At 52.2% G+C, this 27,589-nt stretch overlaps 2 protein-coding genes across 2 annotated transcripts; one reads left to right on the top strand and one right to left on the bottom strand.

Moving 5' to 3' along the window:
* The first annotated feature begins 5 nt into the window (after window positions 1–5).
* Window positions 6–20,332, top strand: BRME1 (break repair meiotic recombinase recruitment factor 1). Its single transcript, XM_026488010.4, has 11 exons — window positions 6–65; window positions 357–420; window positions 915–966; window positions 4,509–4,686; window positions 8,124–8,205; window positions 8,442–8,552; window positions 11,762–13,060; window positions 16,785–16,853; window positions 17,145–17,233; window positions 19,229–19,321; window positions 19,566–20,332. The coding sequence occupies exons 3-11, from the start codon at window positions 936–938 to the stop codon at window positions 19,714–19,716; spliced, it is 2,103 nt and encodes a 700-aa protein (XP_026343795.1). The 5' UTR covers window positions 6–65; window positions 357–420; window positions 915–935; the 3' UTR covers window positions 19,717–20,332.
* Window positions 20,333–22,212: 1,880 nt separating this feature from the next.
* NANOS3 (nanos C2HC-type zinc finger 3) lies at window positions 22,213–26,638 on the bottom strand. The gene is made up of 2 exons (XM_026488016.4): window positions 24,520–26,638; window positions 22,213–22,546 (listed from the first exon to the last, which is right to left on the bottom strand). Exons 1-2 carry the CDS (start codon window positions 24,989–24,991, stop codon window positions 22,479–22,481), a joined length of 540 nt encoding a protein of 179 aa, XP_026343801.1. The 5' UTR covers window positions 24,992–26,638; the 3' UTR covers window positions 22,213–22,478.
* Between the last annotated feature and the right edge of the window lie 951 nt (window positions 26,639–27,589).

The raw sequence follows: 27,589 nt of genomic DNA, 5'->3' as shown, positions 1-27,589 counted from the left end.
TAGCATCACGCATGCGCGCGACGGTGCCGCGGGTTGCGCGGGAAAGAGGCGGAGCGGGCGCGCAGGTGTGAGGGGCTGTGGCGGCCGCCGGGCTCGCGGCGTCCTGTAGCCACCTGCGGGCTCTGGCTTCTCCTGGCGGCCAGGGTCTGGGCATTCCACACTTTTAGGTGGCAGGGGTGGAGTTAGTGTGGGTCTGGTCACCAGAAGTCGGGTCCACAGCGCTCGGGCTTCGGGCCTTCCCGCCCTTCAGCTCCAGACCGGTCCCCTGCTGCCTGGTCTGCGTGAGGGCCAAGTTTGCCTTTTATTTTCTCAAAAAATCCTATCGCAAATAATTTAACCAAATTGTTCCCCAACAGATCCAGGCAGACCTACTCAGTTCCTGATAAGGACAAACGGACTTTGACAACTTCAGTGGCCCAGGTCGGTTTAGGCTTGTCTGGCCCTCAGGGCTGGCAGGAGCTGGTCTGTGGCGACTCTGCTTCCAGGGCCCCAGGCATCCCCCCACACAGGGCTCCCTGACCCTTCGAAGGGCCCCAGGTGGCTCCTTCCAGAATCCTCAGGTGTCCTTGTAAGGGTCTCAGACCACAGCCAGAGGGGAGGGGGCTTCACATAACCTGTTCCAATTTAGCACCTAGAGTTGGGGGCGTTAGGGCTTCCCGGGATGGGCAGATGGGCCATTCCCTCTTCTCTCTGCAGCGTGGAGGAGGTTTGAATTCTTACCTGCCTGGTCAGGGCCCAAGGTGGCTGACTCCCTCCACCGTGAACACTTGGGGACCAGCTTGCGCCCCCCCCACCCCGGGGCAGCCAGATGGGCTGAGGTGGGGTGAGGGTGGCTTCTGCCCTCATCCAGGGTCACTGGGTCTGTACCCAGGGACAGGGACTACTTGTAATGATGGGATTTTGCTCGTTTTCAGATTTTTCAAGAGAGGGATAAAATGAGTAAGAGGAAGAAGCTTCGGACTTCAGGTATTTAGACATTCAAGTTGACACCACTTTATTGCTGCTTCTGATTATAGGAGGAATGCAGGCTTATTTGTTGCGGAAATGCTAACATGACCACATCAAGCCCCTTGGGGGGAAAAAGGTGATTTAATACATGCTAGTAAGAAAAGTATAAATTGTGGAATGTGCATACAGTAAAAAGTGAAAGCTTTCTGGAACTTCCTCCAGCCTCTGGTGGGATCCCACAGGCTTAGGCCAGGGATGCACTCTCAGAGGCGACCTCTGAATAGAGCTACAAGGTCTTTGATGTGCTGCAAGGTCATTGGGTATGTGGCTAAGTGTTTCACTGTGGAACCAAAACCCTGTGTTCATCCCAGCTCTCAGGCTCCCTGTGTGATGGCAGATGACTTACTTTGTACCGCAGTTTCCCCCTCCTGTAAACAGAGGATAATAAAGACACCTACCCTTTCCATTCTAACAATGATTCTCAACCTGTTTGGGGGAGGACTTTTGCCCTCAGAGGACACTGGAAATGTCTAGAGACATTTTTGGTTTCTACAACTGATGTATGTGGTGGGGGCTGGTTACTGGCATTTAGTGGGTTGAGGCCAGGGATGTGCTAAATCCTACAGCGTGTAGGACAGCACCCACAATACAGAATGATCTGGCCCCAAATGTCAAAAATACTAAAGTAGAGAACTCTGCCCTAGAGCTTATACGTGGTTTAGTATTTGTAAAGCATGAAGGGTAGACCCTAGGTAGGGTATGCTGCTATTATGTGTATACATACACTACCCTAGGTAGTGTATGCTGCTATTATGATTCTCCTCCCAGGCTTAAAACAAACAAAACACAACTTTTCATTCTGAAATAATTTGGGGCTTACAGAAAACTTGCAAAAATAGTTCAGAGTTCTTTCTACCTCCAACTTCCCCTAAGGTTAATGTGCAACACAACCACAGGACAATGATCAATCACAGGACAGCATAAAAAGCCAGGAAATGAACCTCAGCACACTACTTCCAAACTTTCTCTATGTATACATAAGTAATAGTGTTTTCTACTGGAAAATAGAATAATTTCACATGCTGATCTGTAATCCCTGTTTTTCACTTTATGGAATATCATGACGATCTTTACTTGTCAATATATATGTACAATTTCCTCACCCACAAAGAAAAACACCCACCATTACATAGCATAGCTCCATTTCCCTGTCATTGTCAAAGATAATTTAAACTTCTTAAAAGCTTGGAAATGACTACTTACTGGATAATGAGCATAGGGAGTAGCACTCATTTTTTCCCCCACAATGCGGAACAGAAAAATTAGCAATGGTTTGAAAATGTTTTGTATAGAGATGAGTAACAGGCCGCTCGGAAACACAGGAATTTCACTGACCTTGGTGGGGGAAGCTGGGGACAGCCAGGCCCACCCACAGCAGGTCATTTGGGGCCTCTCTTGGCAGTGGGCTCCCTAGCTCAGTGGATCCCAGGCTGGCCCAGGACAGCTGTTTCTGTGTGTCCTGGAAGGGGTGGGAATAGAGGAAGAAGATTCTGGCAGGTGGTGAAAGAAGCCCTTCCCTCCCAACGTCTTTGGCCTTTGGTATTGAACATAAGGTTCTGCCTTTAGTTTTTCTTAAATTAGTCCTGTGGGGACAGATCACAGGAAGGAAATGGAAGGCTGTTCACTTCTGTTGATATTTTGGTTTTTATTTGATGCACATGTCCATTGGATGAGCAAAGTGAGCTAGTGTTTGGGCATCTTAAGAAACCAAATAAACAAAGCTGCTTGATTTTGCCTTTTTTTGGCAGACCACAAGATGAGAATATGCTTGTGTAAGAAGCATTCATTGGAGCCTTGCTCTGAGTGCAGCACTGGAGTGGACACCTAAGCAGGGTGGAGTGACAGGCAGGGCAAGGAGGAGATAAAAGGGTGCAACAGACTCAGTTCCTGCCCTCCTGACCCTCAGGGTCTAGTCAGGGGAGAAAGAAAAATGCTTCTTGCTAAGAGTACTAATCAAATACACAGCAGTAGGGTAAAGTTCTAAACGGGCACACCATAACTTACAGAATCCAGAAATTACGGAAAAGTCGCAGTGGTCTACTGGAGCACAAGTAGCCGAGTGAATGCTAGTGAGGACCCTGGTGATCAGTACTGGGGAGAAGGAGCTCATTCAGTGGGTTTACTTCAAGGTATATAACGAGCTGAGGTTGGAAAAGGTCTGCCTGACTGACCTCCAGAAGGATCAGGCCAGGGATTGGTTTGCCTTTTTGTTCTCACTGTGTGGTCAGAGGCACAGTACATAACAGATGCTCAATAAATGCTCAGGTGCACTTAGGTGTGCAGCTCTGGAGTTGGACTGACTGGATCCCACTCCACATTCCTTGGCCTCCATGTGCCTCAGCTTTCTTATTCATAAGATGGGTGTAACAATGGTTTTATCATAACACACCCAACTTCGCAGGACAACGTCTGCCATGGAACTCACTAGATTCAACTCTTACCATTTGTTTTTTGAATGATTAGGTTGGGGCGGGGTTGGTGAGGTCTTATAGGTCAGCCACTATTGGCAGTTTCTATGAAGGAAGTTTCCTTCATTCAGGAAATAGGCGTTAGGCTCTTAATATTTTTTTCAGTGATGGGGATGCTATCGCAGAGATACGAGGGACCAAGGGGCAGCTGGGACATCACTTCCCTAGCAGTCGACAACCCTAGGTCCCAGTTTTCCCAGGATGGATAATCTGCAGGCGTCACAGAAAACTAGAGTGGCACATAATTTAGTCCTATGTTTCCTGGTGGTGATCTCTGTTTTACAAATGTGTTTATTCAATCATTTACCAAGTATTTATTGAGCACCAACTCTAGGCACTTAAAACTCAGCAGAGTGAGATAGGCCCCTCCTTGTATTGAGGGAGACAGAAAATAACCAGTACATCAGCTACTGACAAAAAAAAAAAAAACCCTGTGAAGTGGGGGCACCTGGGTGGCTCAGTTGGTTAAGCTTCTAACTCTTCTCAGGGTTGAGATCAAGCTCTGTGTCGGGGCTCTGCACTGGGCATGGAGCCTGCTTAAGATTCTGTCTCCCTTCCCTCCCCTCTCTCTGTCTCAAAAAAAAAAAAAAAAAAAAAAAAAAAGCTGTGGAGTGAATAAAACAGAGCGTGGGTCTGAAAGGGGGGACTCTATAGAGAAGTCAGGGATGGCCCTTTGCAGCAACATTTGAGCTGAGACTCATGGAAGCCAGTATACACATTTCACCACCTTCCCAGAGAGATAGTTGGCTGGGCCAGGTTATCTCGTATAGTTTGGTGCCAGGCCACCTCAGGATTCAGTCTCAGTCATGACCAGTCCTTGGGCAAAAAGCCTTTGAACCCCATGGCCACCTAAGCTCTTGGACGAGGTGCCATCCCGTCTCTCTCCAGGCTAGAATCAGAGCAGGGTTTTCCTACCCTTGGAATAAGCTTGCTCATGTTGCGGCAGTGGCCCTGCCGGGTTTGGTTGTCAGCCGTGCCAGTGCATGCTCCCTGCATTTCCCATCCCTTCATCTTCCTTTCTCTTTAAATCAGGAGGGGAAGGAGTCCGTCCTCCGAAGGCCCCAAAGAACCCAAGGCTAGGAGACTCTGATGGACCCCCCCAGAGTTCTGAGTGGGACTCTTTGTGTCTCCCTGAAGAGTCGGAAGGCAGATCAGGACCCATTCCCTCTGCTGAGCAGAGGACAGAGGAACCAGTACAGACAGCCCCCAGGTAGGTGGCTTGGAACATTCCAGCAAGCCTCCCCACCAACAGTGGACACAGCACCGCAGCCCAGCAGGCAGGATGCAAAGGGGAGGGGACCAAAATGACCTATCCAACTCCACACCTCCCCCTTTGCTTCTCAAAGCGTTCTTCCCCAGACTCTCCTCTCTAGCAAGAACGGTTAATGTTTTAACTACAAGCAAGAAAAACCTTGAATTCTTCAAGGTCACTTAATAATAGCTTGCAACTTGTCCTGTCTGTTGGGCAAATCCATGTTTATCCCACATTCCATCTTGACCAAGAAAGGACTGATGGAGTTGAAATAATAACTCATGAAAGGGGCTAACAATTATGTGCCAGACAGATAAACACTTTACACCTATCCGATTGTTTAATCCTCATGGCACTGTGAGATAGGTTTTTATCCCCATGTGACAGGCGAGGACCCTGAGACTGAGAGATCAAATGACTTATTTTTCCAAGGCCACTGAGCTGATGCAGGGCAGGCTGGGGATCTGGCTGCATCTGGCTCCTGTGCTCGTAACCACTGTGGTTTCCCAGCTCCTTTTTTTTTTTTTTTTTTTTTTTTTTTTTTTTTTTTTGAGGAATATGTAATTAAGTGCAGTGGGGAAAAAAGGAAGATCTGAATAGTTTGTTCATGGGGTTAAACCACATGTAACTAGAGCAAAGTAGAAAGGGTTAGCAGGAGTTAGGAGAAGGAGGGTTCCTGCTACCAGAAGTCTTCAGAGAAAACCTCATGGATTGGTCTACCAGATTTTCTGAGAAAACAATTGCAGCACAGTCTGACCAACAGAACTGTTTTTGGGAGTGGAAGATGTGTGATCTCAGGTCATTGCAGTCTTAAGACTAGAGGCAACACTGATGTGTGTGTGATATGAAGAGGGGCCGCATGTCACACCTGAGCCATTCTCCTAGGTGCCACAATATCACTGGCTCCTCTCTCCTGGAAGGCCAACAAGGGCTCATGGGGTCCCAGGCACTGCCCATCTCACGGTCTGAGTCCATAAGAGTAGTCAGAACCCACATAAGTGGGTTCCCATCCTCTTTTTTCTATTTTTGTTTTTAAAATGTTTTATTAAGAAATACGTGTGGCGCGCTTGGGTGGCCCAGTCGGTTAAGTGTCTGACTCTTGGTTTCAGCTCAGATTGTGATCCCAGGGTCATGGGATCAAGCCCCGCATTGGGCTCTGCACTCAGTGCAAAGTTTGCTTAAAGATTCTCTCTCCCTCTCCCTCTGCCCCTTCTCCACACGTGCGTGCACGCATGCAGTCTCTCTCAGATAAATAAATAAATCTTTAAAAAAAGCACCATGTGCTTAGAAGTATAACAGAAAAAAACAACATAAAGCAAACAAACTTTAACAGATTTATGTTGAGAAACGAAATCTTAACCAGTAATCTAGAGGCCAGCCAAACAACCCATTCCAATTAAAAATTTTCAGACAGGGGTGCCTGGGTGGCTCAGATGGTTAAGCATCTGCCTTCATTTTGGGTCATGATCTCCAGGTCCTGGAATTGAGCCCCTGGTAAGGCTCCCAGCTCAGCAGGGCGTCTGTTTCTCCCTCTCCCCCTACTTGTGCTCTCTCTGTCTCTCTCTCAGATGAATAAATAAAAAATCTTTAAATTTTTTTCAAACAGATTGTTGCTGTCAGTATCTAGATTTATTCTATCTCCACAAGCTCCCCAGTACAATTTAAACCTATTACTGTATCTTCATGCTTTTTCCTGTTCCACTTCTAAAGTTGAAATCTTGAAGTTTTAGTTTCAGATCTTTTTTTTTTTAATTTTATTTATTTATTTGACAGAGAGAGACAGCCAGCGAGAGAGGGAACACAAGCAGGGGGAGTGGGAGAGGAAGAAGCAGGCTCATAGCGGAGGAGCCTGATGTGGGGCTCGATCCCATAACACCGGAATCACGCCCTGAGCCGAAGGCAGACGCTTAACCGCTGTGCCACCCAGGCGCCCCTAGTTTCAGATCTTGATCTTTTTTTTTAACAATAGACACATCCACATTTATTTAGATAAAATCATAAGTCTCACATGCTTTTTTAAAAGACCTAATTTTTTTAGAGCAGTTTTAGGTTTACAATAAATTTTTTTTAAAGATTTTATTTATTTATTTGACAGAGAGAGAGACAGCCAGCAAGAGAGGGAACACAAGCAAGGGGAGTGGAAGAGGAAGAAGCAGGCTCCCAGTGGAGCAGGGAGCCTGATGCGGGGCTTGATCCCAGGACTCCAGGATCACGCCCTGAGCCAAAGGCAGACGCTTAACGACTGAGCCACCCAGGCGCCCCTACAATAAATTTTTTAAAGATTTATATTTGAGAGAGAGACACAGTGTGAGAGCGAGCAGGCGGAAGGGCAGAGGAAGAGGGAGAAGCAAACTCCCCACTGAGCAGGGAGCCCAGGGCAGGCCTCGATCCCAGGACCCCCAGGATTATGACCTGAGCTGAAGGCAGACGCTTAACTGACTGAGCTACCGAGGCACCTGTTTTACAATAATCCTGGAGAGAAGGTATGGAGATTTCACATGTACATGCACTGACCCCCACCCCCAATCACACCCCACCAGAGCGGTACATTTGTTACCAAGGATGAACTTGCACTGACATAGGATAATCATCCACAGTCCACCGTTTACTTTAGAGTTCACTCTGTGTTATACGTTCTGTGGGTTTGGGCAAATGCAGGATGTCGTGTATCCACCATTATTATCTCATACAGAGTTTTTTTACTACCTAAAAATCCTGTGTTCCATCTGTTCATCCCTCCCCTTCCCAACCTTGGCACTACTGATCATCGTATTGTCTTCATAGTTTTGCCTTTTCCAGAATGTCAGAGTGGCAATCATACAGTACATACGTAGCCTTTTCAGACTGGCTTCTTTCACTTAGGAATACGCATTTAAGTTTCCTCTCGGTCTTCTTGTGGCTTGATAGCTCATTTCTTTTAGTGCCCAATGATACTCCGTTGTCTGGATGCACACGGTTTATCCATTTACACTGAAAGCTGCCTCAGTTGCTTCTGCATTTTGGCAATTATGAATACACCTGCTTTTTTAGACGTTTTTTTAAATCTACAACTTCATTTCTCTGGAATTTACAGAGTTGGGAGTTGGAGTGTCATTTCAATGAGAATTCCTATTATCTCAGGAGCCAATTCCTGGGATTTTAAGGGTAAACTGCTGCCAGAGCAGGCAGCTTGGACTCTAGGTGTGGGCCTCTGCACCCTTCTTGGCAGCCAAGTGTCACCCTAGGCACTGCTCCCCTTCTCCATCCCACCCTCTCGAAGCAGGTGCTCCAGGGCCTCCCTTACAGGAGACTGAGCACTACTTTGCCTTTGGATTCATCCTCTGTTTGCCTCACCACACACACTGACAGTGTCCCAGGACTTCAGAACCTCCTCTGTTTTGTCTTTCTTCACCCAGCTCCCATGATGAGGAAGCAGGAGCTCCCACCAGGCTCCTCGGGCAACCAGAAAAGGAGCCAGTTCCCTCTCCTCTTTCCCAGGTGAGCCTGTTTTAGGTCCTCATGTATGGACCAATGACACTGCCTCCCTTACACTGGAGTTCTTGTCTCCATTCCTCACCAGCAGGCTAACAGGCTGGTGAGACTGTGTGCTGGGGTTGGAGGGCAAGGGCTACATTTGAGGCTGCAAGAAAGGAGCTGGTTTGGTGTTTATTTTCTGAAACCTCATTCTTCCCCTTTCTTTTTGCTGTTTTATTCTTGTTGTATCTGGTTCACAGAACTCAGCCAGGAGGTTTGTCCCCCAGTTTGCAAAACCCAAAAAGACAGTGACAAGACAAGCAGAGCTGAGGGAAGAGGACCTCGGGGATGGAGCCCCTACAGTCAGCCAGGTGAGCCCACAGACACAGCTTCTTGGCCCAGCCTTGGCAGCTGAGTTCAACCTTGGTTTTCTTTGGCACTGGCTAGACCTGCACGTGTCTGCATGCCCCTTTCTAGTACACCATGCTACAGATGTTTGTGGAGAGCCTGCCAGACCTGTGTGAGGCACTCAGGACAGCTGTGCCTGAGGCGTAGCGGTCAAGGCCACAGCTTGCATGAGAATAGTAAAACTAGTAAAACCCCAGAAAGACAGCCCATATTCTATCCCTGAACCCCTTTACTTCTTGGAAGCTTTTGTGTGGTTTGGGGTTGGGGGGGTCTTACAATATACTCTCTCATCCTTTCCACTGTGACCTCCAGGGGTGCTGATGTCCCTGGCAACAGAGGCCCCTACAAAAGTAAGTGGTGGGCATTCCCAGCAGCCATGTTTGTAATCATCCCAATCTGGGAACACCTCAGATATCCTTCAGTGGGTGAGTGGCAAAACACACCGTAGAACACAACCCAGCAATAAAAGAGGAATAAACTAGTGACACATGCAACAATCTGGATGGATTTCCAGGACATTATGTGCAGTGGGAAAAGCCAGTCGCAAAAGGTGATACACTGTAGGGTTCCAATTGCATAACATTATTGAAATGAGAAAATTATGGAGATGGTGGTTAGGTTGGTGGTTGCAGGAGGTTGGAGCAGGGTGGGTAGGGTGGGAGGGAGGCTGGTGTGGCTACACATGGCGGCACAAGGGATCCTGTGTTGGAGATTTTCCGTGTTTTGTCTGTGTGGTGGATGCACGGCCTCCATCATGAGAGGACAGTATAGAACTTCATACATATGCACAAACAAGTATAAGTCAAGCTGGAAAGCCAGATAAGGTCAGTGGACTTTATCGATTGTCAGTGGGTTGTCATATTGCACTCAAGTTATGCAAGATGTTACCACTGGGGGAGACTGCGTAAAGGACATGAGGAATCTTTCCCCATCATTTCTCATAACTGCATGTAAATTTACAATGAGCTCACAAGAAGTTTAATTTAAAAACAAGAGGGGTCAGGGTGCCTGACCAGCTCAGTCGGTGGAGCGTGTGACTTCTGATCTCAGGGTTGTGAGTTCAAGCCCCATTTCACTGTTGACCGAAAATGTGCAGGAAACGCTGTGTGTAACTCAGCGGCTGGTTGCCAGTGGCTTCTCTGAAGCCAAATTGACAGGCTCTGGCCCTCAGTGGTCTGATATTGGCAGTGCAGACCCTCCTAGACAGGTTGGGCCTGCTTGTTGTAGGGAGGTAACTGTGGCAGAGGTGTCTCCCTCAGAGGTGGTCACTGTATGAAAGAAGTGTGGGAAGAGGGACAGCTGCTGTCTATAGAGTGCTCTTGGGTACAAACCTCAGTCCCTACCTATCAAATGTAATTATCTGCAGTCCAGTTTGAAGGGAGAGTTGATGGCATGGATGTGAGGGGAAGGGAAGTGACGGGTTGACTCCAGCATTTGGGGTCTGAATAGCTTGAAGGATGGAGTTGCTGTAGTCCAGACAGGGAGCCTCTGAGGGCCCACTCAGGAGCTGATGTTGGTCGTGTAATGTTGGAGGTAACCAGGAGATACCAAGTGGAATTGTCAGCTACCAGCATTCAGAGTTGGGGGAGATCCAGGGGCTGCCGTGGTTCTGCAGGTTTAGGCCTGAGTGCCTGGATTGAGCTGCCATCTACCTAAAAGACAGTTACCTCTCTGCCTCCCAACCAGAACCCTCCTTTCCCACCCTGCTCTGGTCATCTCTATCTCCGCTAGGGACATTTCACTTCTCCCTCTTGCTCTCTTAAGTTTTTTTTTTTAAAAAGATTTTATTTATTTATTTGACAGAGATAGAGACAGCCAGCGAGAGAAGGAACACAAGCAGGGGGAGTGGGAGAGGAAGAAGCAGGCTCATAGCGGAGGAGCCCGATGTGGGGCTCGATCCCAGAATGCCGGGATCACGCCCTGAGCTGAAGGCAGACGCTTAACCGCTGTGCCACCCAGGCGCCCCTCTCTTAAGTTTTTATCTTGAAATAATTATAGACTTCCAGAATGTTGCAAGAACATCACAGACCCAAGTGTCCATCAATAGATGAACAGGTAAACAAAATGTGGCATACCCATATGCTGAAATATTATTCAGCCTTAAAAAGCAAAGACATTCTGACACCTGCTACAACGTAAATGAACCTGGAGGACATTATGCTCAGTGAAAGAAGCCAACCACAAAAGGACAAATATTATAGGATTCCACTTATAGGAGGTCCCTAGAGGAGTCAAATCCGTAGAGGCAGGGATGCCTGGGTGGCTCGGTCGGTTAAGCATCCGACTCTTGATTTTGGCTCCGGTCACGATCTCAGGGTTATGGGATCGAGCCCCAAATCGGGCTCTGTGCTGGAACTTGCTTAAGATTATCTCCCTCTGCTCCCCCACTCCCCACGGCATACACACACACACTTTCTCAAAAAAAAAAAATTGTACAGGCAGAAAGTAGTTGGTGGATACCAGGTGCTGGGAGAGAGGGAAGGGGAGTCGTTTCATGAGGACAGAGTTTCAGCTAGGGAAGATGAAAAGAGTTCTGGAGATGGGTGGTGGTGATGTTTGCACAACAATGTAAACGTACTCTGTGCCACTGAATTGTACACTTCAAAATGGTTAAGATTCCGAGTTTTATGTAATGTGTATTTTACCACAAAAACAAAACACTTCAGAGTGGTCCATGCATGTGCTGTCCTCCGGTTTCCTCCAGTGGTAACGTGTTCTATAACTAGCATCCAGTTATAGCACCAGGCAGTTGGCATGGGCACAATCCACAGGCCCCTTGATTTTTGTATCCTTGATGTGTCCAGGAGCCTCCATGTGCCTGGTGCTGGTGGAAAGGAGATGATGGAAGGAGGGATTCCTGTGCTTCCAGTTCCCCCTCCAGCCCCTGGCTCTAACTGTGCCCAGCGCTGGTGCTGAGCCCTATTTGGGTGCACTGTGTGCAACATCTGAGACTGTATGGGGTAATTACAACTAGAAAAATCTTGGGGCACCTGAGTAACTCAGTTAAATGTTCGACTCTTGATCTCTGCTCGGGTCTTGATCTCAGGGTCATAAGTTCAAGCCCCACATTGGGCTCCACGCTGGGCATGGGCCTACTTAAAAAAAAAAAAAAAAAAACTTTAGAAATGGTTGACAATTGAAGGCTCAAGTCTGAGTCTTTTTCTCTCCACAGGAAATGCCACCAGAGCCCAGTGCCCAGCAGCCCGGAAGCCAGCTGCAGGAGGAGTCCCTAGGACTTGCTCCCTGGGAGGCCGGGAAGCTGGGTGCCCAAACCCAGGTAGACAGCACCCACCCTGAGCACAGAGACCAAAATCCCATGACACCTGTGCCTGGCACTGGGAATCCTCATCCCTCAGCCTCCATTGATGCCTCTCCAGAATGGGGGACACTGCCCGTGGCCTCTGAGAGGGCCAGCCAGGACCGCCTTTCAGAGCAAGGAACCAACACAGCAGATGGTGAAAGCGGGGAGGGGTGTTGCGTTCTAGGCTATCATGGCCGGAAAGGGCTCCTGCTGAGCAGTGATGCTGAAGAGGAGTCAGACCAAGGAGCACTTCAGGAAGCAGGTGCCCAAGGGGGAGCAGAGGCTGCCCTGCCTGAGAGGCATCAGGAGGAAGGAGACAGTGTCCTAGATCCCATCACTCAGGGCCCAGAGCCCAGATCTGCAGCCCAGGGCCTCTCTGACCCCATGCAGATACCCAGAAAGGCTGGCAGGGAAGCAGAAGAGAGTTGTAGCAGCCCAAGACACTCCTCCCTTGGGACCGTTGCCATCACAGATGTGAGCGCAAACCCCACTGAGCTCGAACAGAGAGCTCCAGAGGTGGCCAGGCCAGACGAACAGGCCAACACCAGGGCACCTACCTGTCCCAGTGGGAAGGCCCCTGATGGAGGCTGCAGTGGGACCCTGCTCAGTTGCACACCTCTCACTGGGGAAACAAGATGTGGAGGGGAGGCAGGGTGGGAAGACAAGCCCCCTGGCAACATCTTGGGGGGCCCTGCAGCCTCCCTGGCTCTGGATCACAGGATAAGAGAGGCCACAATAGGTGCTGGAGATTCCAGTCTTCTAGCCTCGGAAATGGGCGCAGGTGTTGATCAGACAAAGGTGACTGGCCTGGATCAAGAGGGGCAGGGAGATGTGTGTGTGCTGCCTTTGCTGTTGCAGCCCACAGGTAAAAAAGTCGCTGAGTTAGATCACCAGAGCCCTGAACAAGACCTCGAGGGCTTCAGTCTGTCTCTTGGAGCCTTTGCTCCACCAGTGCACAGAGAAGCAGTGGATGGCCCTTCCCAGGAGACCAGGGCCTTCCAGGGCAGCATAGATGCCTCTGTGGACCCCACAGGCTGGTCTGAGCCCCCTCCTGGCTCTGCAGACCAGGATGTGTTGGGGAAGTCCCCAACCATGGAACCTGACTTCCTGCCAGACAGCCAGATACAGGATGCCCTGGAAGCCCCTGACTTTGAAGCCTCACCTGTGCAGGTAAGAGCTTCCCCACGTTATGGCAGACCATTCCAAGATAGGTGTCAAGTGGCCATGAGCCTCTCCCAAACCACCCAGTAGGGGGTGTGTGGAATTTGGGGTGCATGGCCATCTGTTTATAAGGCACACAGTTCTAGAGGAATGAGTTGCAGCTGTGGTGGGTATGGAGTCCATGATTTTCCGGAAAGGACAGACCTGCCTTTCTGTAAGGGGCTGTCTGTGTGGGAGCTGAAGAGCCCCAGGCAGTGACCTGCATGTATTCTGTCAGCCCTGGCAGAGTTGATGGGAGGTCCTTCCTTCCTTGACTGGAGCCCCCAGTTCTACCCACCCTCTCCACGCTTTAGGGCCTGACTCAGGCTGCAGGTTTCTGAGGGCTATAAAGAGGATGCCTGAGACCTTGAGGGGTAACTTTGAAAAAGCCAGCCATTCAAAGCTGGGCTTGGGGGAGAGGACTTCAGTCCCCAACTGGAGAGAGCCTTTCCCCATCTTAAGTGTCATTTCAGGGTCCCAGTATGATTTCTTTTCAAACATAGACACAGGATTTTGCTTTCCTGCTGGAATTTGTAGGGACTTTGCTTCCTTCGGGGATTTGCCTTCCCAACAGGCAGTGGGAGAGCTACCTAGCATCACCTTCCCTAGCTACCGAGCCTATGCAGCCCATTGGCATTCACCTGTCGGGCATATGGCAGCCTTGCTTTGGCCCCGCCTCCAGGGAAGCGCCACATCCGTGACCACTGGCACACCTGAGTCTGGGTTAAGTGCTTTGCAGTCACACCCTGGGAGATAGATGGTTTTCTTTCCACATCCTGGGTGTGGTTAAGAGGCCAAAGGAGTTCAGGCACCTGCCCAAGGTTTCACAGCTGGGAGGGAAACAGGCTGGGTCTGCTCCCAGGTTGGCTTGATTCTGCACCTGCTGTCTCAGATGTCCTGGAGCACAGAACCCAATTTGCTTCACAAACATCGGCCTCTGTTTCTTTGGCTGTCCTGTTGAGATCTTTAAAACATTAATTCAGTTACATGCTTATCAAGAGCCTGCTCTGCCAGGAGTCAACAGATTAGGCGTGGTCCCTGCCCCTGTGAGGTTTGTGGTAGTACCGTTCCCACCTGTCTCCCAGAGTGAACATTTTGTACCCTATCATTTCAGCACTTAAAGAGTTATTTCATACGACGTGGCCCTGAAACACAAGCATAGTGTTTCATCTGGAACCCAGCTGAAGAAAGCCAGCTGCTCCAGCCGCAGAGCGGAATGTGGCTGGGTCGGGCAAATGTGGGTCTCCAGGGCGCCGCCTTCCCAAGGGAGGGCCAAGGGTCATTTATGCCCTTCACAATGTTTACCTGCAAGGTGACTTTAGACCAGGCCCCCCCGCGACATGTGGGCTGCCGGCTCCTTGTGCCACCCATTTCTCAATCACCAGATGAGCAAGATCATGGAAAGCAAGGCACAGTACAGCCCAGTCCTAGAGTTTGAACACAATCACCTGGGATAGGTAGGCATGCAGGTGCTGGTGCAGCTGGAATTTTATAACTAGAGCCTCATCCTTTGAACAATATAAAGCCTCCCCTTAGAACAGTTTAAGTTACCCACAGTCTCTGCCTCTTGGGCAGTGGCTAAAGGAGAAGAAGTTGGGATATTTAGAGGCATCCAGCAGGCGAAGGAGCAAGCCCTTCCTGTTAGGCCACCAGTGACTTTGGGCTTTGAAAACACCAAGGAATCCGCAGTGCAGGGAACTGGCAGACAGCCAGGGTGGTCAAACCTGACAGGCCCTCCAGGGGCGGAGGCGCTGCCCTGACAAGGTTGCTGACATCTGGACACATTTTGTTTTCATACTGGGTGTTCCTGAACATGTCAGGGCGACCTCGGCACGAGCAGGTTCCCACAGAAAGGTACTGGATGGAGCCCGGCAGGAAGGCTGGTGGACATGGACACTTGAGAACAGAGTGCAAGTGGATGGAGAGAGTGGCGGCAGCAGCCTCCCACCAACGCTCCCCGCCCCCCTCAGTGGGACAGCTGTGAGCACTGCTTCAGAGGAAGCAACTCGGGGCCTCACAGAGGTCACACAGAGGTGACAGACCAGTTTCAAAGCCAGGTCCCCTCACAAAAAAGTATGGTATTTTCTTCTTGTAGTAGCTCTCTCAGGACCTGACACCCAGGGCTGGTGGAGCCTCTGTACGCCGCATAAGGAGTGTCATTTAAAAGCTGATTCCAGGGTGTCTGTTAAGCATCTGCCTTTGACTCAGGTGGTCCTGGATGGAGCCCTGCTTTGGGCTCCGTGCTCAGCAGGGAGTCTGCTTCTACCTCTCCCTCTGCGGCTCCCCTGCTTATGCTCTCTTGCTTGCTCTCAAATAAATCTTTTTTAAAATGGTTTTAATTTTTAAGAGAGTTATTTATTTGAGAGAGAGAGCATGAGCGGGGTGGAGGGGCAGAGGGAGGGGGAAAAGCAGACTCCCCGCTGAGCAGGGAGCCTGATGCGGGACTCAATCCCAGGACACTGGGATCATACCCTGAGCCGAAGGCAGATGTTTTAACTGACTGAACCACCCAGGTGCCCCAATAAGTAAAATCTTTAAAAAATAAAAGCTGATTCCAAGTCCCTCTTGGGTCTTAGAGTGATGACTTCCAGCACATTCAGTGCAAGGACTGCCCTTGTTGTGTCAAACACTTACACAACCCTGGTGGGAGCAGTGGTTGGAGTGTTAGGAGGGGGAGTATTCCTCATGGCCAAGAATGGCCCAGTGAGTTGGGTGAATTGTATTTTAAACCATAGAGTCCCTTATATGAAACAGTATGCCAGATGCCTGGGAGATACTGTATTGTCTACAGCAGGCTTCTGATTTGGCACTGCTGGCATTTGGGGCCAGATAATTCTCTGTGGTGGGGCTGTCCTGTGCAATTTTGGGTGCTGAGCAGCACTCCTGGCCTCTACCCACTGGATGCCAGTAGCACTCCCCCCACCGAAGTGTGCTGACCAGTGTGAAGTGTCTAGGGGTGATCATCCCCCAGGGAGAATTGTTGGACTACAGGCAGTTCTTTGCATCTGTTCTTGAGATTCAGGGATGATTTGCAGCTGTAAGCTCTAGCTCGAGCCCTTCATCCCACCCCTGCCCCTGTTGGGGAGAGGGGCCTGCTTTTGAAAGGGCGGAACAGATCCCTTCTTACTCCAGGACTTTGGTCTCCCCAGAAGAGGCCCTGGACTGGCCACTCTACCCCAGCCTCTTTGCCTCTTTTCAGAGGGACATATGTCACCTCCATGATTGAGCTTGACATTTTCCATGAAAATTAAACCACATTGACATTAAGAAATTTAGGCTTTTCTGGGGCACCTGGGTGGCTCAGTTGTTAAGCATCTGCCTTCGGCCCAGGGCGTGATCCTAGGGTCCTGGGTTCGAGCCCCGCATCGGGCTCCCTGCTCTGCTGGGAGCCTGCTTCTTCCTCTCTCACTCCCCCTGCTCGTGTTCCCTCTCTCGCTGGCTGTCTCTCTCTGTCAAATAAATAAATAAAATCTTATAAATTAATTAATTAATTAATTAATTAATTAATTTTAGGCTTCTCTGGGTTATCTGGCTCTATCCCCTATTAATTATAAATTTTCCCCTTAGAATATATTTGTAAAATCTTTCCCTGACACAAAACAGGTGGCCTACCTGGCCAACCTCTTCCATTCAACACCAGATACCCACCTCACTCCAGTCATCATCACTGAGGGTCTTCTCTGTACCTTTCTAGACACCGCAGGATGAGCAGGAGACGGTGCCACGTCTCAGCTGCCAGGAACAGAGCCATCGGCCAACACAGGTCAGCCCCTTAGAAAGCACAGGCTCAGCAGGGGACACCAGGGTCAGGCCTAACATTGCCCTGTCTTCTCCTCTGAATGGGGAGGGTGAGAGCAGCCCAGGTTGGTGGCCCTCAGGTTTAACTGTCATGGCATCCTGTCCCTTCCCTGCACCACTTTTCTTCAGCGGGAGTCTCTACCTCTGTGTTCCTGGCATGGCCCAGGAGAATTGAGAGGTTCCCTCCATGACCTCTTCCTTCCCCATGCAGGGCTCAACCAGCTAGGTCATTCACATGTGTGTTCTCTCTTTATAGTTGTTCCCTACAGGGAGCAGGCTGGACTCTTCTTGGCCTGGCACAAGCCCAGATGCTGATGGAGGCCTTCTCACGGAGCTCCAGCTGAGGTAGGCAAGGCGGAGGCTAACCCAGGACTCTTGCCCCAGCAGCAGTCGTCCCTAAGTCCCTGGGAGGGGAGAGTGTTGCTGCTTTCCTGGCACTGGCACCCCTGCACTCCCCCACCCCAGCCCTGCCTCTCCCTCGATGGGCCTCAGTAGGGAGCCGAGCCCTGTCTTTCAAACTGTGCATACCCCTGCTCCCCGCAAATGAAGAACTGATGATCCTTGATCTACAGCGAAACCAGTCTCCCCCCAGGACCCCTGGGATAGTACCCCCTGTTCCATAGGTTGTTTTAACATACTACGTGTGTTTTTTTGGAGAGAGGATCTAGAGCTTACCCTGAATCTCTGTGGAAGGGAAGGGACCCAGACAGGGATAAAAACCATTGGCCTTTGCCTGTCCCCACTCTGGCATCCAGAGGACCTCCAGAGTTCCTGACTTGTTCCTGATTTGTCCTATCTCCTCACCTGGCTCAGTGCCCTGAGGCAGGCTGCTTTCCCTCCTGCAGGCCATGGAGTATATATATATATATATATATGTGTGTGTGTGTGTGTGTGTGTGTGTGTGTGTGTGTGTGTGTTGGGGGTCCTGTCTCCACCCCAGAGCCTCGCACAGTCCATCACCTCCCTTTGTGTCCTCTCTCCCAGCCCTGCCAGCCATTAGCATTGGGTGACAATCCTCTCCTGTTACCTTGTACTTCAACTGGCCTCTCTGCAGAGGCTGCTGCTTATCGATTATTCATGGCCAAGTTTCTGTTTCTGTCTGGCAAGTGGTGTGGAGGAGGGGTGAGGGACACAGCCCTTGGCAGAGTGTGTCTCCTTTCTCTATCTCCTCCTCCTCCTCCTCTGCGTAGAGGTAGCTGCGTTCCCACCTCCCCCTCATGCACACATTTGAACATCGTACCTGCTGTACCACTTGTTGCCCCACCACCACCACACACACACACGCACCCGCCCTTCACAGGGATCAGAGGCAGTTTAGCTAGAGTGGCCCTACTATTGTTTGAGCAAAGAGAAGGGAGATTCATGTCTGAATCTCCAGTGGCCTCTGATATGACCCACACGGACATCTGGAAGCCCCCCAGGCAGGTCCTCGGCCTGGTTCAGGCCTGCATGCCATCTCAGGGTGACTGAAGTGGGTGGAGTAAAACTGGAATTTCTGTAGACAGCCCAGGAGACACTGCCACGCTGGGGTGGAGAAGGGTTTAGGAACAGCTGTTGGCCTGGATCCAGGAGGGCAGCCCTCTGCCCACATCCTCAGGCCACGTGCATTAGATACAGTGGGTCCTGTGGTTCATCTACCCCTTCCATAGATACTAATGCCATCCAGTGCCAGTTCTTCTAGGAACTGCTCTGGGCACGGGGGAGACGGTGTGGAACAAAACACACAGCTTCCATCTGGTGGGGGTGGGAGGGTGAGAGACAAGCAAATTAGTCAGATGGTGGAGTGTTGAGAAAAAGACAGTGAGGAAGGGGTTAAAATTTTAACGTGGTCATCAGGGAAGGCTCCCTCCCCCCACCAGGAGTAGACATGGGGGAAAGAACATTCCAGGGCCCCCAGAAGTGCTCAGGGAACAGCCAGGAATTCAGTGTGGCTAGAGCAGGGGGGAAGGGGAAGAAGAGGGAGGGGATGGGGGTCTGGAGGTGCTGGCAGATGGTGCAGGGGCTTGGGGGAGGGATGCTGGGCTGGGTTTCTATTTTTAAAGCCCACCCCACCCCACCCCAGTGCTGAAGGGGAGACAGGCTGTAGGGGCAGGGAGGCTGTGGCAACTGTCCAGACAAGGACCGAGGTGGTGGGGAGAAGAGGCTGGATTCTGGGTGTGCTTTTGATGGTAAAGCCAGCTGGGTTGGCCATCAGGGCTCTGCCTCTGGTGGCTTCCTATCTGGAAAAGGTATTACTATCTGGAGAAGACAGCTCCAGGCCCAGCAAAAGCCCCCAGAACAGAGTTTGGCAGAGCTGTGCAGTGAGGTCAGACCTCCTATCTTCCCTCCCTTCCCTGCCAGGACCCGCGTGGGGATCAAGGCCTGTGAAGCCGCCAGGTTGGAGGATGCAACAGACACCGTGCAGGGTCTTGTCGTTGAGCTCTCCAGCCTGAAGTAAGCACTGGGCTGGGATCCACGGAGGAATGGGCTGAGAGGGGTGGAGGGGATGAGGCTTTGGGGGACGGTAGGTAGGGCCCAGAGCCTGCATCTGCCTCTGTGTGTGTCCAAGACCTGTGAGTGTCCACGTGTGCGAGCTTGTGTGGGAGTGTGAGCAGGCACTTGTGCCCGAATAGGAGGTGTGGTCCCCACTTGGGTGTCTGGTGGAGCACACACAGCTCTTGTTGATGCTTCCATGCAGCCGACTGGTCATGAGCACCCACCGGGACCTGGAGGCCTTCAAGCGTCTCAGCTACCGGAAGGCAAGGCTGGCAGGGAAAGCCCCGGCACCCTACACATCCAAGGGGGCTGGGAATCTCCCTCCAGGGGAGCGGTCCTGGAGGGATTTGTAGATTACTTCCAGACCACCTCAGGAGCGCCTCGTGTACACACATGCGCAAGCTCACAGCGCCTGCGCGTGTTTGCTCTGCGCTGGCCCCCAGAAGTGCTGCTGCCAAACAGCTGGGAACAATCCCTCAGCAGACCCTGGAAAGCCTACAGGGCCCTGTGTGCCCCCAGTTTATCCTATAAGATGCTGCAGCAGGTCCTAGTGGGCCCCAGAAGCCTCCCCTCAGACGACCCAGAAGTCAGCTTCCCATGGGAAACATAAGAGGCCAGGCCCATGTCAACAGCCTCCCTTGGGAGTCACTGAGGGATGGAACTTGCACCCCCCCGGGGCTCTAGCAGAGGCCACAGGCAGGAGGCTGGAGGCAGGCAGCAGGAGGCTGGCTGTGCCCCCCTCCCTCCGGAAGCCAGCTGCTTCTGAGCAGAGCCCAGAGCCACCCAGATGTTTATCTGGATTTGCATATTTCGCTCTTTAGCTCAGGTTATGGGAGGTTCAGAATTTGTTTCTTTCCTGGCGGAGAAAAGGGCTCCCTTTGTTGGTGATACCTTTGTTTTTCTCCAGATTTCCATTTTATTTCTTCTGGTTAGACCATTAATAAATGATTCCCTAGTGTGGATCTGTGACCTGCTGTTTGGGGTTTGAGGTATTTTCAGTTCCTTAATGTTCCGCCCACAAACCTCCCTAACCACCTCTTTCTCCTTTTACTTCTCATCCTCCCCAGGAAGGCAGGCTGGGCTCCTGCAGGGCCCTGTGAAACAAGGGGTCCCCAGAAGTTACTGAATGTGTCAGAGTCTCCAGGAATGGGTGACTGTGTGTGTGCACATGTGTATACACATTCAAGCACAGACACCCCCATATCTGTGGAGCCGCAAGCCCACTGAGACTCATAGCCGATTACCCAACTGGAGAGTTGGCAGGTTTGCTTTCAGTTCTCAGATGGGCTCAGATGGCCTTACCCATCCTCCAAGGCACAAGCTGCTTCTAGGCCCCAGACTGGAAGGAGGCAGTCCTGGGGGACTGTTACTGATACAGACAGAGCTCGTACCTGCAGGGTGCTGAGGGCAAGCCTTATACAACCCTGCTGATGTCATAAGCAGGTGCTGTTGCCAAACCCATTTTATAGAACGCAATGCTTCCAAATTGATCACCAAAAGGTTGACCAGACCCGAGACTTTATTAGTCCTTTGGCTGGTGACTCCCATACCCCAATCCCTACGGTCAAAGCAGGTCCCCTCTCCTACTGCCTTCTTAGACCCTGGGAAACCCCATGTTGGAGGGAAGTGAGGCAGGGTCAAGGTTCCCCACCACTTCTGGCTGGATGTGTAGCTCCTTCCTTGAACCTGCCAGGACATGCCCATTCTCCTGGTTCCCTGGGTCTCAAGCCCCAGTGGCGCTGACCTGTACAGTCAGCACTTGCAAACAGCTGGGGGTTGCTGAGATATTGTGTCCCCTAACTCAATTTGAAACTCTTAGGGCTGCTAAGGAGCCCTCCTCTGTGTCTTCTTTCTCCTGCTCCCCTCCCCTCTCCAAGTCTGGGCAGCAGGCTGTCTTCAAGGGTTGTCTCCCATCCCCAGCTCAACCCAGCCCTCCTCCTTGGGTGGCCTCAGGTCCCAGTTCAAGTCCAAAAGCCAAGAACAGAGGGACCCCGCAGTCCAAATCCTGCTCCCTCTCAATTCTGGGAGACGGTGTGGGCTACTAGGGATGGAGCCCAGGTCCCCAGGCCAGCTCTTGGTTTGGGGAACAAATTGAACGGACACTTGCCACCTGCTGCCCTCTGGAGGCCAGAGGAGCAGACAGGGAGTAGGGATTCCCACAAGCACAGCCGTGGCCCAGGAGAACTGAATCACACTACCTGGGGGGTGATGGATCTCCATCTCCCTCCCATTTCTGCCCAAGCAGAGCCAGATCACCTCCGTGGTGCCTCCTGCCCAAGGTCTTGGCTGGCCCAACCCCCCAGGGCATATTGCCATTCTTTGCCTAGCCCTGCCCCTCCCCCCAAGTCCTTCCCTTATTCTGAAGGGTCTGGCACGTGACTCCATGGCCCTGGTTTCTGAGGCCTCTGTGAGGACCTTAACATTCACTGAGGGCCTCCTTGGTCGGGATGATTTGAGGGAGGAGGAGGGAGAGCTTAGTCTAATTGTCTCTCAATTCCCCTCTCGGATCAGGCCCCCACCTCCAGTGTGGACAGTTCTACCCATTTGGCATGTCATTGTGTGAGGGATGGGAGTTTGAAAATACCAGACATCACAGAAATGGCTTCATGGTGCTAACCTGGCAGCAAGTGCCGTGCTCAGAAGTGCCCTCTGGTGCCCACTTCCATCTCAGCATAAAGCAGCTCACCCAGTGCTCCAGGATGAACCAAAATGCAAATAACAGGTGGGGAGAGTGGTGGTCAGAATAACATGCGGGGGCTGGTAGATGCAGCCAGGATAGAAAAGAGGTGCCCCAGCACCTCTGGACCTGTTCACGCTACCTCATCCCAAGACCTGGCCTATTACGCTGATCCATTCATAAGCATTTATTGAGCGCTGACTGGGTACCCGGTGCTGGGGAGGGAGGGCCAGGGTGCCTGACGGCCACCTCCTTCCTGATGGGGGCTCTTTCAGCTGCGCTCCCAGGCCCTGCTTTCTTACCAGGCCTCCAGGCTGGGGCAAGGGCCCAGGGGCAGGTCCTTGCAAGGTCGATCTTCCCCCAAAATACATCTTCCATCAAGCCTGGGTCCCCACACCCAAGGGAAGGCAGCATCTCCATCCTCCCTGCACCGGTCTCCTAGGCAGAAGTGGAGGGGCAGCAGGAAGAAGGCGAGGGTCCAGAAGACTTCCCAGCACCTTTGGAACCTGGAGTTTAAAAGTGGAAGGGAAAAGGAGAAAAACAATAATAGGGTATATGATTCAATGCTCCCAAAGTACAGGTTCAAACTTTAGGGCTGTTGGGGCTCTAGCGCCACTTGGGGGCTGCTCCTGGAATAGCACCTCTTTGACACTCCAGGCCCTGCCCGTCCAGGGTGGGACCCAGAGCTGGACACAAAGCGCAGAAACTCTAACTCTGGCTGACTGTGCTGCCCCCTTGCGGCCACAGGGTTCTGGGGACCCCAGATCTGTAATACCAGAACATTACTGGAGGCTGGCCTTTCTACCAGTATGGCGGTGAGAGCTGCTCAACCCCCCACCCTCCATGCCTAGGGAAGGGAACTTCCCTGTTCCCACCAACTGAAGAGGGAAAAAAAAATTTGAGACCATCATCTCTATGTCCCTTCAGCTTTCCCCACCTCCCAGGCAGACCTCATTGAATCTCTTGGGGGAATAGTATCTACTCATGGAGGCACTCAATTCTTTTAACAAATGTTCACTGCACAGCTGCTGGCGGTGAGGGTGGGGTTGTCCCGCCCAGTCACCTCCCTCATGGAGCTCACACTCTGATGGGGAGCCTGTACCCACAAAAAGCACTCAAAAGGGCAGCAGTATGGCCCAGTCAGACCCAGCTCCCCTGCTGATTGACTTGCACAAAGACAAAGTTGCTAAAACAATTTCTGTTTTAAAACCCCACAGGAGCTGAGGCCTTTCGCATCTATAATAACCCCTGCTGTGTAGGCTCGAGCTGCTCGAAGCCTGCAGCCTGCCTGCTCCCCGGCATTCCCACAAGGCTGGGAGCTCCGTAGAAATGCAGGTCCTGGGGCCCCACCCAGACTTGCAGAATACCTGCAGCATTGGGATCCACATTTGATGAGACTGGGTGACCCCACGTGGTGGGCCAAGCGGTGTGGGGAGAGCCAGACCTCAGGGAGGCTTCACCTAAAGATCTCGTAAGCTTTCGCCCCAGCTGCCCTCCTGAGCTGATCCACACACGGCAAAGTCCTGATGTTCCTCTCCAACCGTACATTTCCCCAGGTGCCAGGCCTTTCTCCCTCCTTGCTGCCGTGGACACCTCTGCCTGGAGGACTAGTGCCCTGCCTTCCAACACTCTTAAATCTGTCCCCACAGTCCAACCGGTCGGCTGCAGTCTAGCACACTCTTAACATGCAAACCTGGTCTTGTCCCGCCCGTGGTTCCCTAGTACCCAAGTCCAAGACCTTTAGGCCCTTCCGCTGTCCCCCAAATCTCTGACGCCTCTCTCTCTACCATACAAGCACACACATTTTGTTCCATATACACTGAACTTCACCAAGTTCCTCAACAAGCCCCAGTGTCTGGGCCACACTTCTAGCACTCCATCAAACCGAATTAAACTTCCAAAAGTCATTTCCTTCAGGAAGCCCTCCTGGACCCCTTCATCTGAATCAGGTGCTTCCTCTAGATTCCTCCATTCAGCACTCATCACACTGTTTTAACTGTCATCCTACCTTTTTCCATTGCTGGTACAGCCCACCACTTGGCACAAGACACACACAAGCTATTTGGCAAATGAGTGAACAAAGGAGGAGCCGTGAGGAAGCTGGGGTTCAGAGAGGCTGAGAACTTCTCTCAGGCTGCACAGCTCCTAAGTGCCAAACAGGATCGGAGCCCCTGCTGTACCTAGCCACAGATCCGTCCTGAGTCCCCATAGCCTCCCTGACAGCACCCGGTGCCTGGAAAAGGATGGCACCTTCCCCATGGGCCCAGAGAGGTCCCCTGCCCAAGGCCACAAATTATTCCCAGCCCCAGCTTATTCACACTGGGCAACACTTCTAGAATATTGTTCTAAGTCTTCTACGCTGATTATCTCCCCCCAACCCTCTAAAGTGGGCACCGGGGTTAATCCTACTTCACAGAGGCCCCAAGGGCTTAGCCACAAGCCCAGTGCCGCCCCCTCCACAGCGGGTGCCCCCAGCCACCTGCACACGCTGCTGCTGCCGCTCCTGCTCCCGCTCGGCGATTCCCTGCATCCTGCATCCTTGCCTTGTCAGGCCGGGAGACCTTCTTGCCAGCTGAGTTGCGGGTGGTGTAGCTGTAGACAGAGGTGTAGCCCTGGCCAGTGAGTGGGCAGAAACGGCGCGTGTGGGCACGGTCGCGCGTGGCACCACACTGGGGGCACACATAGTCACGCAGGATAGGACACAGCACTCGGCCCGCCTCATCCTTGAGCACGTGGGACTGGTAGATGGCCCGGGACTCGCCGTTGTGTTTGCAGAAAGAGCACAGGCGTTCAGGAGCTGGTGAAGATTCCGGGCTGGGCCTCCGACCCCCTGGTCCTGGAGCTGGCTGTGGCTGGGGGTCCAGCCTGGTTTCAGGCTCCTCTTCCCCACGCAGAGCCCCCACCAGACGTGCCAAACCCAGGTAATCTGTCCATAGGTCGAAGGTTCCCATAGCTGGGCAATGTGTGCCAGGCAGAGGGGCAGAAGAGAATAAACGCTGCCTGCCCAAAGCTCGTCTTTCTACCCCTTCCTCTCTGCCCCTCCCTTCCCTTCTCTGGAGCCTGCGAGTCTGGGCTGTCAGTTCCCTCCTTATACCTCCAAGGGGGTGTGAAGGGGGAGGAGCAGGCTGTGGGAGGTTCCTTATTGTCACAGGGGGGCTTGCTGCTGCTCCCCCATAAATGCACCTGCCAAGGGATGCATGATCTCTGGGTGGGCGGGGGGCAATGGGGGGTGACAGAACACAGGCTGCAGGGGGCACCCACAATTAGGAGACACACCCCCCAGAGGGCATTGGGAGGGCTACCCCTGCCTACCCCTCCTTGGAGGAGGCCTGTGAGGCCTGCCACTCCTGCCCCACAGGGTGATGGAGAGGGGGTGGAAGCCCCACCCCAAAGACAAGCATTGATATAGTCAGCAACTTAGTAACTTCTTTCTTCCTTCCCTTGGGCTGGGGGAGGAGCCAGGTGCCCCTGGGCTCTTTGGGGAAAGGGGGAGCTACTGATGCTCCAATTGTCTCAGGAAGGGGGATGGTGCCAGGCACATGGGCGGGGAAAGGACAAGGATTAAGGCCCCTAGCTCAGGTCTCCCTCAGGGAGCTTTCATGCCCATCATCTCAGTGGAACCCCCATTTAATGGATAAACTCATTGAGGTATAAGGCCACCTGTCCATACTTACAAACACAAAAACCTATCTCCCCCATCCAGTTACCTTAGCCCGCAAGGCTAGGTGCTGGCCCTCGGGTGGATAGGAGGTGAGACAAAACATCATGGGAGGTGCAGAGGCACAGGTTGGGCTAATGGGGGGACCCCCAGCACTCACCAGTGCCTCAATCCTCACCCCCTCAAATGAGACCTCCAGGAGTTACCCAGGTGGGGTAGAGACTGGCAGATGGAGGGGTCAGCAGGCACCAAGGTGCTAAGTGGGCGTGCAATCAAGGGTAAAGCAGGGGTCTGTGGGTGCTGGGCAAGGAAAGGGAGAAAGCTGGGCCCAGGACTTGGACACGGAGAAAAGGGGCTATGCTGCCTGCCCACCCCATCCGTCCATCCATCCATCCATCCATCCATCCGAGAAACCTTTACCGAGCCTTCTGAGAACAGGGCTCACCAAGTCCTCAGAAAGATTTTTCAAGTGCCCAGCCCTGAGCCTGTGATCTGTCCCCCAAACTACCACCCCCCCACACACACCCAAGGATTTATTCGCCAGATCAGGCCTGTGTCCATCAGGATCCCAGATGCCAGCTCTCCTCAAGGGGTGAGAGGCTGAGGTCAGGGCATTGTATGAGTGGGTCTTGTCCCCTAGCCCATTCCCCTCAGGCTGTGTCCGGCCCAGCCACAGTGACATTCATCCCTCGGTGGGTCTGGCCTCCGTCCTCACAACCCACCGACAACAATGAATGTTGATTGTGACCTTCGCTGTGGCCTAAAGAAGGGGATGCTCAGGTTGGATCTGGGAGATACCCTGGCCCCCCAGATCTGGAAGGTAGGGGTCATGATGGGTGGATGGCAGTTCCAGGCCTCGGGGTCCACTCAACGGTCGATGGTTTGCCTGAGCTGCCCAAACTCACCGACAGGTTGAATGTTCCCCCAAACCCTTGGCAACTTCTCCAGGGGCCAAGACTGGGGCGGGGGGGGGGGGGGGGGGCAAAAAACCCAGATAGTGTGAGGAAGGAGAGAGGAGGGAGGGAGGGACTTATTGACTCAGTAAGTCAGCAAGCAGGACCTGGAAAAAGCACAAGATAAATATAAATAATAATAACTGTAGATATTTATGTAGACTTTGCTACACAGATGTAGCAGTACTGGACGCTGGGCTTGCTTCTTGACGCATTTACTCAAATCATCTTCAAAACGGCCCTAGAAGTGCAGATTACTCCTATTTGTCAGTTTGGGAGTCTGAGGCCAAAGAGCAATGCTAGTGTGAGGCAAAGGAGGGATTCCTAGTGGCCCCAAGACGGCTGGGTGCCTGGCGGTTATTGCCCCCGGGACATGGACGCAACAAAGAGATAAACAAGTCATTTTAATACAATGTAATACCTTCTGTGAGTCTCTGTGTTCCGGCACTATTGTTTATGAATCACAACAACCCCGGGGGGGGTTGTTCCCCTTTGCAAATGCGGGACCAGCAGTGGGGCCAGGGCCAGGCCCACCCCAGGGTCCACTTGCCCACCCGACCAGGGAGAAGTCAGAGGACTAGAGGAGACACCCACTGGCTGCCTGGAGGGTCTCGACATCTGAATTCAGGACCTTCTGAGGTTAGTGCCCATGGATGCAGCGACGCGGGGGCTGCCCCCATGATGTGGGGGCACAGGGTCACTCACCCTCGGGCTTCAAACCAGGCGTCTGTCAAATACCTGCTCGAACTCCGACTACGCCAAGATGCTGCCCCTCCCTATTCCCTCAGCTGTAAAACGGGGCCCCGAGTCCCTCCCCCCAGGGGCCCGCAGATTTGGGCGCCCGTTCCCTGGGGTCCCCCCCCATGCAGTTTCAGGAAAGGCCGCCCCCAACCTGGATCTGGGGACCCCCAGGGATTGCCTGGGGAGGGGGCCTTCAA

This window comes from Ursus arctos, unplaced genomic scaffold (assembly GCF_023065955.2).
Source record: "Ursus arctos isolate Adak ecotype North America unplaced genomic scaffold, UrsArc2.0 scaffold_14, whole genome shotgun sequence".
Lineage (NCBI taxonomy): Eukaryota > Metazoa > Chordata > Mammalia > Carnivora > Ursidae > Ursus > Ursus arctos.
The sequence above is the reverse complement of the archived record's forward strand: the minus strand, read 5'-3'. Positions and strand labels throughout refer to the sequence as shown.

Excerpts from the sequence above, each read along its gene's own strand:
- NANOS3 (XM_026488016.4), bottom strand. The coding sequence starts at position 24,991 with ATGGGAACCTTCGACCTATGGACAGATTACCTGGGTTTGGCACGTCTG. Across the intron at positions 22,547-24,519 it reads GGCAGCAGCAGCGTGTGCAG|GTTCCAAAGGTGCTGGGAAG; the intron begins GTGGCTGGGGGC and ends TTTAAACTCCAG.
- BRME1 (XM_026488010.4), top strand. The coding sequence starts at position 936 with ATGAGTAAGAGGAAGAAGCTTCGGACTTCAG. Across the intron at positions 8,553-11,761 it reads GAGCCCCTACAGTCAGCCAG|GAAATGCCACCAGAGCCCAG; the intron begins GTGAGCCCACAG and ends TTCTCTCCACAG. Across the intron at positions 17,234-19,228 it reads CTCACGGAGCTCCAGCTGAG|GACCCGCGTGGGGATCAAGG; the intron begins GTAGGCAAGGCG and ends CTTCCCTGCCAG.